Source organism: Diadema antillarum, unplaced genomic scaffold (assembly GCF_040938485.1).
Source record: "Diadema antillarum isolate AM-2024a unplaced genomic scaffold, OU_Dant_1.0 scf00000029, whole genome shotgun sequence".
In the NCBI taxonomy this organism is placed as follows: domain Eukaryota; kingdom Metazoa; phylum Echinodermata; class Echinoidea; order Diadematoida; family Diadematidae; genus Diadema; species Diadema antillarum.
Genome location: NW_027270918.1, coordinates 8,981,774 through 8,995,085, shown reverse-complemented (window position 1 = coordinate 8,995,085; position 13,312 = coordinate 8,981,774). Strand labels below are relative to the sequence as shown.

General features: G+C 37.1%; 1 protein-coding gene across 1 annotated transcript in view; it reads left to right on the top strand.

Annotated features, from left to right (window-relative positions):
• Positions 1-6,823: 6,823 nt before the first annotated feature.
• Positions 6,824-13,312, top strand: part of LOC139739342 (annexin-B12-like) — a 33,449-nt gene continuing 26,960 nt past the window's right edge. Inside the window, exons 1-3 of the mRNA XM_071649961.1 lie at positions 6,824-7,047; positions 8,108-8,316; positions 12,970-13,136. Of these exons, the coding sequence (XP_071506062.1) occupies positions 8,190-8,316; positions 12,970-13,136 (294 nt within the window). The 5' untranslated portion in view covers positions 6,824-7,047; positions 8,108-8,189. The remainder of the gene's footprint in view (positions 7,048-8,107; positions 8,317-12,969; positions 13,137-13,312) is intronic.

The following is a 13,312-nucleotide window of genomic DNA, read 5'->3' as shown; positions in this document are numbered from 1 at the left end:
ACACCTAGTATATAAGGAAAGTAGGGATATTTTGAGGAGTTGACCTTGACCTTTGACCCCCTGACCTTTCACCCATGACCCCCAACTTCCCTAGATAATCACTGCCCATCGGTACAAGCATACATACGAAGTTCCATGAAGATACCTTGAACCATTTGCGAGATATGGAGAAAAACATGACATTTCAAATTTTTTTCACAAAATAACCTGTGACCTTTGACCTTCGACCCTGTGACCCTAAAATCCACACAAAGTATTATTCCCCAAGGATATACCCTCATACCAAGTTTGATGTAAAACCACCACACGGTTCTTGAGATATCGACAAAAACAAAACGGGACGGACGGACGGACGGACGACCCGAAAACATAATGCCTCCGGCCACTTCGTTGGCGGAGGCATAAAAAACCAACAACGCGAAACTTGGCAGTCTCGTAGATTCACTTGTTGTGGTTACTGGCGCCTGTGCTTTTGTCCTATATAACAAGACATGTGGTACGGTGCACCGCATTATGAGACAGACAGACTCCTTCTTCTTCTAGTATATCACTTTGAATAATAATTGTACAGTCCTGTTTGTAGAGTATTGTCGTACATGCATTGATGAGGCCGCAACCACGAGAATATATGACATTGGGTTCAGTATACATCAAAAGAACTAACTACAGTGCGAGTAACTAAAAAAACTAAGGCATCTCAACTGGAAGAGCTCACGAAGGGCGAGGGGTGCTGGGCCGCTCCGGAAAGAGTCAATCGATGGAGCCGCAGACATAGTACAAAATACAAGTAATTAGAACAGCCCCCCCCCCCCATACACACTCACACACCCCACACCCCACGCACAGGCCTAAGGGCCTGTACTTCGTCAAGACATGTAACAGTGATTTCAGCCTTATTCTCTAATGAGGAAATTCACCTTACTTGTCTGTGTTTATCATAACAAATTGCTTTATGTCGTGATTATGAACCCCACACGAAATGTTATTTGTCTCCAGAAGTACCCCCTCCCCCTCTCTCTCTCTTTTTCAAGGCGATACACACCAAGTCTGAAAATTTATAGAAGGACTCCTTAACATGAACAGTTCGCTTAAAGATGCTCATCACTGGTTTATCCTCAATAGCTTCCACCGACTAACGAAATATTTAACAATTATCAGTGCACTCCACAACATCTCTCAGGACAAGCAATTCACATGAAGTCAGGTGACAAAAACGCACTTACCGTATCGTATCGCACTGCTGGTCATTATCTGCATAACAGCGATAGAGGGCGCCTTCCGGCATCTTGTCTTCCTTGCTTTACTCTCCCTTTTCCCCAACGCTTTTCGGTGGTTCCTGCATGGAATATACACTGACAATAATGAGTTTGGAACGGGTCAGAAAAACTATTTTAAGTATTTGGGGACATTGAGACTGTCTCACATGATATCCCAAATATGGGTGAAGGTTGTCCAAGTTCCTCATTCAGAGTATAAGAAAGGCAATGTGTTGCCAGAACTGAATGGAGATTGTAACCTTTTCAGATTCAGATTCAGATTAACTTTGTCGACTCCACAAGTCTTGCTCAATAATAATATTATGCGATATTTGTAGCTCATCTCAGTTGCACCCATCTTACAAACTTATTAAGGATCCTCTCGGAGGCACAATGTATGCTTTAAGGATCTTTTACGTTCTTGTCGGTTCAATAATCAATGCCTATTCTTCACTTTCTTGCTTGATGACCGTGTTGACATGCTTTTAACGGATGGCCGCCGAATCTTTCACTGTTAACTTATATTTTTCCCTTCTCTTTAAGCTTGAGACTTTCAGTTTTAATGTACCTATTTGAATATTTGCAGTTCTTTAAAATGCGAACAGACAGTTTCTGGCTTGGTGTGTATGTGTATGTGTATGTGTATGTGTGTGCAACGACTATGGGTTTATTCAATTTATGCAAGAACTCTAGAAATTATTTCTGTATACACAGTATGTTAAAGGCATAATTTACCATTTGCAAATGAAACAAAAAACCCAGCATTAGTGCTTTAAAATAGTTCTAAAATGTAAGTCAGGGATAGAAACAACCACTGTAAAAGTTTGAATTTGTATAATCGATGTTAAGTGTTGTTAAATACACAAAACGTAAACAATAGTTATAATAAGAATGTTTCCAGACTAAACCGTCTACAGTTATGGTTTATTGAGGAAAACACTGATATCTCTTTATATCTTAGGCTTTATAGCGAAAATTTTATATGGTGGGATGTTTTGTGACACAACAAACCTATACATATGCATCAAATGTGATATCTTGAACATTTTTTAAATCACTGATCCCAAAGGTAAACAGGACCTTTAAGTCTTTCGTGTGGAAATTGACTTCCCCCACCTTTCCATCGGTCGGCAGCTCATGCACCCACACATTAAACATCGTTCTGTGGCCCCTGAGTATAGATAATTTGCCATCATGATTTAACACAGTTTCACATTAGAAACATGTGTATTGATACCCTGAACGTTCAAATTTTCGTCAAAATTGGATAAAAACAAAAGATAAGAAAGTTATGAAATTTTAAAATATTCCATGTTTCCCAAAACAATATAATATCTTGTACCAAGATCGAGACTGACGGTAACGAAAATATCAACGATGATAACACTAATGTTGATGATGAATATGACAATCAAATTTCGAATACTTTTCAACACTTTTGTATATCCCGTGAAAGTTTATCAAGAGCTTAGTAGATGTCAGGGATGCTCTCCATTTTTTGATACAAATAATATTGATATCAAAAGAATGACGTTATAACTGACAATGTCTCTCCATTTATATACATCACAAAAATAATATACTGTGTGAATATCAACAGTTTTGACCTCGTGTTACACAAAATTAAGCATCACAAGGTCTTGTTTAAATATTTCATGTTTAGTTTTTTATAACATTTTGTACAGATCATACAGTACATATTTTACATGTTTTAGTCTTGGCGCCATATTTATTGTCATTAATTCATACGTGTTGTAATAAACGTTTTATTTTGTTTTGGTGTCTAAACCATAATGTGGGTGTCCTTTGACAAAGTAATGGCTGTTTCGCCCTCGGTTTACTGGATACATAAAACACTAATTCTTCTTTCCGTTTCTATTCGTGCACCGGGATTAGATAGCCAAGTTGAAATAGATGTTGATCAAAAGATAATGACACGTATACATTGAAATTAGTTTCTTTCAGTTTCCAGGATGATTCCTTCATTACCGTAGCCCGGAATTGAGCGCTGAGTCGCTGTTCATTATTTCCTATAAACTTGTCCTCTCTCTAGAATACTGAGAAGTAAAGTGATGTGCTTGGTTACATGATACCACCTCACTATTCTCTTTAGATGGAGTGATTTATTTCCTTTACGTTTTGATCAATTAAATTCATGTAACATAAGGCAGCAGCAACTTTCTAAGAGAATGATATATAGGCATGACAGGAGCTCCACATAGATTACACTCTTTCACAGATTGTTCAACTTTTACTATAATAAAAATGAATCACGACACAGATAGGCTAATTAGGATAATTATCTTAAAATCAACGAAAAGAAAAGCAATTATTGTATGTATTAGTTCGATTGAATAATCAGTGATTTTGTATTCAGTTGTTTTTGTATGATCATAATTCACCTATACAATATTTCATTATTGGTACAATATGAAATATTTATATTCATTTTGTGTTGAATATAATGTGATTAGTATTGGAAATTGTTTGTTATGCTGTGTATACTTTGTGAAAAATGCAGAAATAAACCAAATCAAATCAATCAATCAAATCAATCAACAATGATTGATGCTGCATTGGGATGGTTTATGAATTGCTCTGAACTGGATAATGCGGAAAAAATAATGAAAATTAAAACAGTAAAACTTTACGGTTATATTATAGCGCGATGTAATATGAGAAACAATAAACATACCTCTATACTTTCCTATCTCTCTCTTTCTCTCACTCTCTCCCTCTCTGACTGACTCTCCCTTTCTCTCCCTCTCTCTCTCCATCTGTTTGTGTTTCTTCTCTTGATTTACTTCAAGTTTCCATTTTGAAAGATGACATTCTCTTGGTCGACACTATACAGAGTGTTATAAGTTCGAGAGTTTTTGGCTCTTTTCGAACTCGTGAACAACGATTTAGCAAGTGGAGAGCACCGATCGCTCTATACCTCTCGTCGAAGAAAAGCTGTCTTTGAAAATTAATGATAAGCTGTTGCAGTTTAGAGGATACGACCACATACTTTCAATCTTTGGCAGCGGTATTATTATACATTAGACAATAACACAATAGACACTTCACATTATTGCCATTGCCCCTAATAGTCCTTTAGTGAGGATTTAAAGTGGAATCACACATCATGTTCAAGCAGACTTTGAATAGAGTTAAGTCAGACCAACCAGCATCTTAATGTTTGAGGTTTCATAAGAAATCAGAACTGAAAGACTGAAGTCATGAATTTTTTAGTTTCACACGTTCTTACAATACATGTAAATTTCTTTCATTCCGTATGTCACATCTTACTCAGTCAAATCATAGTATAGAATCTAACATTGTAATAATGAAAACATGTAAATAATTATGTACAATAACAATTCTTCTGTGAATATTGTAAATACGTTATATTATAATCTATATCATTGAAAGGACTGGCCTCGACTAGCCTGCACGCTATTGCCAGTTCTTTTTTTGCCAAACTATATCTTATCTATTAATTGTTGTGACTTTGTTGACGATGTTTGTTTGTTTGTTTGGTAAATAAATCTCATTTCATTTCATTTCATTAATGCAATGTGATTGCACTTTAACGATAATGATGATTAATACACGTGTATATCAATATAAGGCGCAGCACCTATGCACATATTTGTGTTCTTTTACACTGCAAGAGCTCCTGATAAGTATCATGCTTGACAAAGGTGAACAGTTAAATGAAACAAAACAAAAATGTGTTGAAGTCTATATATCTAAATAACGATACAGTTGGGGTTTTCCTGGTGCACTTTAAGGTCATTCGGGTTGGTTGAGAGTAGATTTCTATACTGGCATTGTGCATGATTCCTTCCTTAAGTGGCAGTTATTAGTTTCTATTCCCACCACAAAACCACAAGCCAAGTGCCATTCCTGGCATGAATTAAGTTGTCACACACAAAGTGTGATATCCTGAACTCTCCGTATAAAGGCCCTATAGCATGGGCGTAAATCATTGGGGGGGGGGGGGGGGGTGGGGAAATGTATCCCCCACCCCTGAAATGGAGGGGGATGGCCTGTACAATCATCCCCCCCCCCCGAAATTGGGGGGGGGGGAAGGAAGAAGCAAAAATGTGATTGTATCAATTTCGGCATATTGCATGATGTTCTTACGCCCGCCTTCACAGAGCTAACAGAGCTCAACAGTATTCTATCTTTAAGGATTTGTATGTAGATATTTCTCAAGCGCTCGCTCGTGCATCGTCATTGGATTACCCCCACCCTTAGCAACAATAAGCTAGATCCGCAACATGTAACACGGTTGGTTTGTAAGTACAGTCAAACTTGTCTATAGCTGCCACCAAAGGGAAACGACAAAAGTGGCCACTATAGACAGGTCGGTGGCCATTTTGAGTGTCAACACTTGCAATGTATGATAACATAAAATGTTACCGCATGTTACTCTTTAAAAAACAAACTTGACACAAAAACCAGCAATATTTAGTTTGCATGAGCAGCTATAACATGGGGATTTTTTTTTTTACAATTTACTTCATTTTAAAGTTTATTTTAGCCTACTCCTGTTCTCCGACAGGACTCGGTAGAATTTACGCAGTGAATGTAAAAGCTAACGTATTCATGACTGATTCAACAGTTGAGCTCAGCTTTTGTGGCCGCTATCATAATTATGTTACGCAGTTATAGATATTCACAACGGGATACAAAATGAGTGGCTGGTAGCTGCGTTAGGCAGGTGACCGCTATATTAAGGGTCTATAATACAGCAATTTTGACCATTTTGTGATTTTTTTTTAAATATCATGTTCTTCGTAAAAAAGGAAATGAAAGAAATTTAAATTGAATCCTAACCTGTCTACTTTATCAAAGTTGGTATACTCATCGTGTCCTTTTGTTTGTCATTAACCTGAAATGGAAAAACGTGAAATATTAAAATCACTGTCATAGCATTTCCCGATGTGAAATAAATCATAAGACAGTGTACATGAATATGTAAAGCATGGGGAAATCACAAACCCTTCCCCCCCACCCCCCATGTCTTTCTCTCTCATGTCGAGCTCTCGCTATATTAAGAATCGCAAAAACAAACAAACAACTTGTTGCATACGTAAAGCGTGTCACATTTCCTTACGTGGATCATATTATTGCAAACAATAAGTCTGATGTCTGAATCTCCGTTTAATAGAACGGCTTAGGTCTATCTTTTGACAAATAAATCATATCATGAACCTATACATCATTTTCGCTCCTCAGAGAATTTTGTTTGACCTGCTGAGTGCACCCTGGACATGGATGACGTCAATTTACCCTGTGAAGGCTTGTTCCTGTCCTAACATTACACACAACCTGTGACGTCAAACTGAAATCAAAGTCCCATATAACGCGGAGTGGTAGAAATGAGTCATTATGGCTACTTTTATCCATGATGGAGTGTGAATGCGGTGTGATAAAATATAGAAGTGCGCACGGCAATATCATGTTGCAACTGATATGAAACCACATGTATAACCCGTATAAGAGCTCATATCAATTTTAAGTCGCTCCTCAAACAAACATTACAGCTGACAAACTTGACATCCTGCTGGTGGAAGTAATTTGAGCGAATAGCTTGGCCGTCAGTCAACCAATACTAGTACACAATACAGACCCGGAGGCATACACCTGCAAAGCACACAGCAGTAGCAGCATATCGTTTCGTCGCCTTGCGAACCAACCAGGCAGGCAGGGCAGGCAGGGCGTGTGCCGTGCGAGACTAACTTCAAGAAACTTGTGTTTCTTTCGTTTTCATCGCAAGTTTGAAGCAACTTAAGATAATGTAAGTGGTAGAGTGGGACTTCTTGGATGAGTTTCATATTGTCGATGGTTTCATGCCTTAGACTAGAGATTGATTCCGTTTTCTGTTTTTATAGGAAATTACGTGTAGTCCCACTTGTAAGGTTTAGTGTAAGATAGACTCTACACAATTATACACTGCAGCTGCGCTGCGCTACGCAACTTCTGACGTGAAATTGTGCATGCTCCACTTTTCGCGATGTTTGTTGTTGTTTTAGAGGTGTTTTGTATTTTCCCATTTCCATACATGCTGATCATGTAATGACCAAACATTTTGCTTGTTGAAATATTTGCCGAATTTTATTTAGCTTAGTTTTGGTCATGTTCGAAGATTTGAATTAGGCCTGCCATTGACTTGACCGAAAGATCAGTCTGTATCTGTCCGTCGGGGAATGTTCCGCGGAGACTACGCCTGGCTTCACGGAGGACAGCGTTAATGGCAAAATATAAAAGAGTCCTCCGGACAGACGGATCTTTCTGTGTAGCCATTGACCAGCAGTAAACTAGTAGAAACTAAGTGTAATTAGTATCACCAGCTTTTACCAGAATGTGTGAAACATTGTTGACATCATCACATGTTTAAGATTGTTTATTAGCATTTTTTTGTTTAAAAAATTATTTGATTTGTGAAAATTGCAATATGATAGAACTTTGATATTTGTGATAGAGTACGGGTACTGAAAATTCTATATTTCCAAGGAAACTTGATCACAAAATGTGCAATTCAACATTGATTCTTCTCTTGAGGAAAATTATACATAGTAGTAATAGATTATAAAAGCAGCATGCATCTAGCACTGAGCAGTGGTATTCATTTTTCAATTGTGCAAGAGCCAAAAGGAAACAACAGTAATAACAGTCATCTGTGTACTGATAAATGCAAATACCGTTAAAAATACATTGTACATGCAGAATTAAACAGAAAGATTATTTTGTTGTTCCTAATTAAGTAAACATGGTTATAAATGTACAAGTGTATGATAACTTTCGGATGGTTCAGTGCAGTGTTTTATCGATTACCTTTATTAATTTCATTCCGACAGAGTGAAGGTCTGGTCATCTGATCTTACCAGCCAGTGTGAGCAGAAGCATCCTTTCAAGCAGCCAGAACACTTTAGATAGAAGATGAGCTATCCATACCCATCTGGTGGAGGGTATCCGAATGCAGGAGCCCCGTATCCACAGCAGAGTGGATACCCGCCAGCACCAGGAGGTTATCCGCCGCAAGGCGGAGGCTACCCACCAGCCCCAGGTACTGTATTGTATCATGTGACCCATTACCATGACCATGATGATGTCACAAACACTTCTACAGCTGCAAACACTAAAGGCAAAACAAACAAACAAACAAACAAACAATACAAAGCACCAACAACTAAAAAGCAAAGAAAAATGTACAAAGTAAGGTGTTTTAATGTGCAAAACACTGAAATTTGACATTTCTACAAAAACACAAATATTTAGTGACTGAACTACCTTATCTCTGAATTCTAAAGTCAAAGAAAAAAAATCTGCCATTTATCATTTTTTACACTTTCCTGAACTTTTTTTTTTGCTATAAGGATGAAATTATGTTTCATGTTTCCAAGATAATCTAGTGAGTTATATGTATTGCAAAAGATATGTCAGAACTTGTTAATAGGATGGAAGCTACATAGGATTTCTTTTGTGCTTTGACTTACCATAAATAATATTGCATGCTTGGTCTGTATTATAAAGAACACCAACGACGGAAGCTTTTTGCTCTTCAAATGTGCACAAGGATTGGTTTTTAGTTTTGACTAATCTATTTCTATATCATGCTGGGTGGAAAAGAAGTGAAAATGGAAGGAAAGAGAATGAAGAAAGACAGACAAAAAATGAGAAGAAAAAATATGGCAAGATTATATTAAGTTTGTATGCATTATGAAATGTACCTTATGACGGAACTTTGTGGCGGACCAAAACTTTTCTTACGTATCGCATCGAAACATGTTATGTGAGATGTATGTCAAGTATTTTTTTTTTAATGCTTTGTGTTTTGTTAGTGTGCAAACAAGATTGAAATTTTCATACACTTGCATGAAATGTTCCGTGTCACAACCCATTGTATCCTATGCAGTCATTCAAGCCAAAAGCAATATGATTTTGTGAAAGCTTGTTGCTTTGTTTTTCTTACCTACCATGGGATTCATGTGTTATAGAAATAGAATTCAACATCATACTGACTTGATTTGGTTTAATCCCACCAACATGAAATGAATTTACCCTCCCAACATAAGTAAGAAATGAGTAAGACAAAAAGGTATTCGGAATCTCTCCCCTTTTCGTAAATGGAAAATCCAGATGCCATATTCCATGTTGTCAAATGTTCCCAGTAGCAAAAAAAAACCAGTGACTGGAAGGAAGACTAAGGTAGAATTGAAATGGTAACAAACTGGTTTCTGGTTTCCATGTTTGGGTATTGGATAAACCACAATGACCTTAGACCTTGTATCTAACCTCAGAATATCTCATGAAAATTGGCTGTGTTTGAGTGTGTTTTTTTTTCTAATAATTTGAAAAGTAATACATGCCATGATACATGGGTTGAAGGTGAATGCACTTTTCAAAGTCTGTGTTATCATGATCACATATATGTGACTGTGCTGTACAAAACCAGCAAATATTCTCACAGCGTGATTTTGTGTGAGGACTGCAATTACATGAAATGGGTCATCTTAGTCAATCTTTACTTGATTTGTTGTTTTTGTTTTGCATTTTTTTAAAAGAGCAATTTTTCTTTTGCCTAATTCTGAAGTTTGGGATCATAAAGCTAATGGGATACTCTTTTTTAGTCTTGAATAGAATGTGCTAATAGAGTGCAAAATTCAGCTTAGAAGGATGGTGCAGTATTGGTGGAGATGAGAATTGGGCTTTTAACTTTTTGCGAGATACCGAGAAAACACTAATGATATAGTATAGAACATACCATTCTAAGAGGAATTCAAAGTTTATTTGATGAAAATCGGGTTTGGAATGACTGAAACATCCAAAAACAAAGTAAAACAAAGTGATCGTAATAAAGTGTGGGTCCCACACTTTATTAGAATCGCTCTATTTGGATATTTCAGCCATTTCAAAACCAATTTTCATCAAATAAATGTTGAATTTCTCATAGAATTACATGCTCTTTCACATTTCATGAGAGGTTTCTCATTATCACACCAAAAAATGCTAGAAACCTGAAATTAGTTCTCATCCAAAACTATATGATCCCTTGACAAGTTCACCTTCATAGACATGTGGGTTGAGTGAATGCAGCAATATTACTAGAACACATCAGTGAGAGTTTGAGCAAAATCGGACGATCCGTTAAAAAGTTATGAATTTTTGAAGTTTCTGCTCAGTCACGGCTGGATGACAAGACTACTATAGCCTGTGATGTCACATGAGTACAACGATATAAAGAAAGAATAAAAAAAATTCAACATATTTCCATTTTTTTCGCATAACAAAAGAACACTCGACTTCTCTCTTTCAGAAGGCAGGGGGATTGATATTACCCTTAACATACGTCAGTAGCAAGTCGAAGAAATGTGCACTTTATTCAAAAAGTAAAGTTTTGTGAAATTCTCTTTTTATTTTCGTTACATAGTTGTATGCATGTGACATCATACTGCACACTGTAGTAGTCTTCTCTTCCAGCAGTGACTGCGCAGATACTTAAGATATTCGTAACTTTTGAACGGATTGTCATATTTTCCTCAAACTTCCACTGATGTTTTCTACTAATATTGCTGCATTCTCTCAATCCTTATGTATGTGAAGGTGGACTTGTCCTTTAATATGATGTTTCCCTCATTTTGGTTTCTATAGAGTTTTACCCTTTATTGTCCCATTCATTGCACAGAGCACGGCCTGGTGAGATTAAGCACTTAAACAGACCTAAACTTTAAAGCTTCTTTTCTCAGTAGATAGACACTTTTCAAAATGTCCTTTCCTCCCTTATTCAGATAGGCTAAGGAAGTCTATTTGTATTGAGTTATAAATATATATAATTTATTTCAAAGCTTAGAGTCTAAAGTATGGTACTCTTTTTGAATCTGCCCTTAACTGAAAACCAACATCTGGTTACTTTTTGGTGGTTATGTGATGCAAGGTCATGATATGATTTGATATGATATATGGTATGTGATAAAAGGGAACAGTAAAATGCAGATCAACAACATGAATATTAATATATTATACTGTGTAAGCCAAGTTGTGATATATACTGTAAAACAGGAAACATTCACAACATGACACTTTTGCAAATTGCCAGTGGCATTCAGTGCATTGTGTAGACAAAACCTTTGAGCAGTTTGCTTAAATTGCAAATCTTTGCTCTCGCGTTTCATGCAAGTTTTATGCACAGGAAAATTTGCATTAGATCAACAGGAAGAACAGAATGTGTTTTGTGCAGAGCAATGCTTGTTAGCAATACATTGAGTGATAGTGCACACATGTACAGAATATTCAACAGTGTGTAACCGAGATATCAACATTATTGTGTGTATGGTACTGCAAGAGTTTGTTGTTTTGATTTTTTTACCTCAGTCAATCACATGGCATCGTAAACTTGATGAACTCCAGATGGACTGGAAATTAGTCTACCAGTAGTAATCTTTCAGTGAAACAGTAAACCCAGAATGATGACAAACTCTATGTTAGTCTATAGTTTGTGTCAGTACTTTTAGGCACTGACATAATGAATATGAATTGTTTTGATGAAGGCCTTTTCCAGTATTATACCATGGCTAGTCCTAAAAAAAGAGCAACTCCAGCTAAGTATTTAAATTTTTGTCCTTGCATAGAAGTGCTCCTCTTGAAACTCTTAGACTTCATACATAGGATGTACAGTTGAACCTCTCGTATCCGGACAAGTTGGGACCGGGGCTCATCCGGATAAGGGATTTGGCCGGATACGGGAGACTCAATGCTTTATACATGTACATATACATACACATCTAATGTACTGATGTAGCCCATTGTAGTACCACATGTAGTAATGTGTACACTGAAACCTTTTCATTGTTACACTCAGTAACAGACCCCAAAGTAGAGGTTCATGTTTGCAAGAATGAAATCATTTCCTTTTATAAATTCTTGGGATGATTTACCTAAATAATTATTAAGAAATGTATCAAGTAGATCTTGAAAATAAACAGTGCGAGTCAACGAAACTACGTTTCAAAATTCGATCATCACGGCTCGGCAAAGTCGACTGTAGGTCGCCATTGTTAGATGGTCTCCCTCTCTCTCTCTTTGTGTGTGAACAATTTTTGAGTGTTCAATGTCATTCGTTGCTCAGCCAATGACTCGAAACAATGCATGTCTATCTAGTCATATGGACGGCTGTGTATGGACCTATATGTGGCAATGCGATATGAGAGAACTCGAGCGCATAATCTGTCCATGTTCTTGTGATGATTTGGGGATGTTTGGGGGTGTTAAAATGTTTGAAGGTAAGCACTTTGGAAGGAAATTTGATGTAATGTATATTAATCATGTTGGAATTAATATGAAATTCATGTGTGTTTGTGTAGGAGTTCTCAAGGAGTTGGGAATCCCCCTTTCCTCCCGTAATTGTTTTTTTAAAAAAAATCACGGCGAGATTGCGTCCGTATAATAGAGAGATGCGGATAAAGGGAGGCCGGATAAGAGAGGTTCAACTATGGGAAGATAGATGGGTAGGTTGGTAGGTAAATAGATAGATAGATGGATAGATAGATAGATAGATAGATAGATAGATAGATGTACTCATACATACATGCATTCTATACATACATGTTAAAACACATTCATGTTTTATAATGTCAAATGTCATACACAAGTAAACTATGGAGATTTTGGCTTTTTAAGATGACTCATTGTGAAATCTTTCCCAAAACATGAAACTTTCAAGGAGGATACCCTCCCCAAGTTGGTGGCTACCCTCCAGCCCAGCCAGCAGGGCAGTACCCACCAGCCCCTGGTGGCTATCCAGCACCCCAGCAGCCATCGTATCCCCCAGCCCAACCCAGTTACCCGTCTCAGCCCAGTTACCCTTCTCAGCCCGGATACCCACCTCAGGTAAGAATTGATGACTGAGTGTTTTGAATTTCAACCATCCTGCAGAGATGCCAACTGTTGCCGTTTTTCAGTATTCTGCACTTTTTTGCCCTATATAATACAACAGGTTTAATTGAAAATACTGTCTTTCCAAATTGTTTGATTACACATGTCTATTGCAGGAGAGATAAATATCC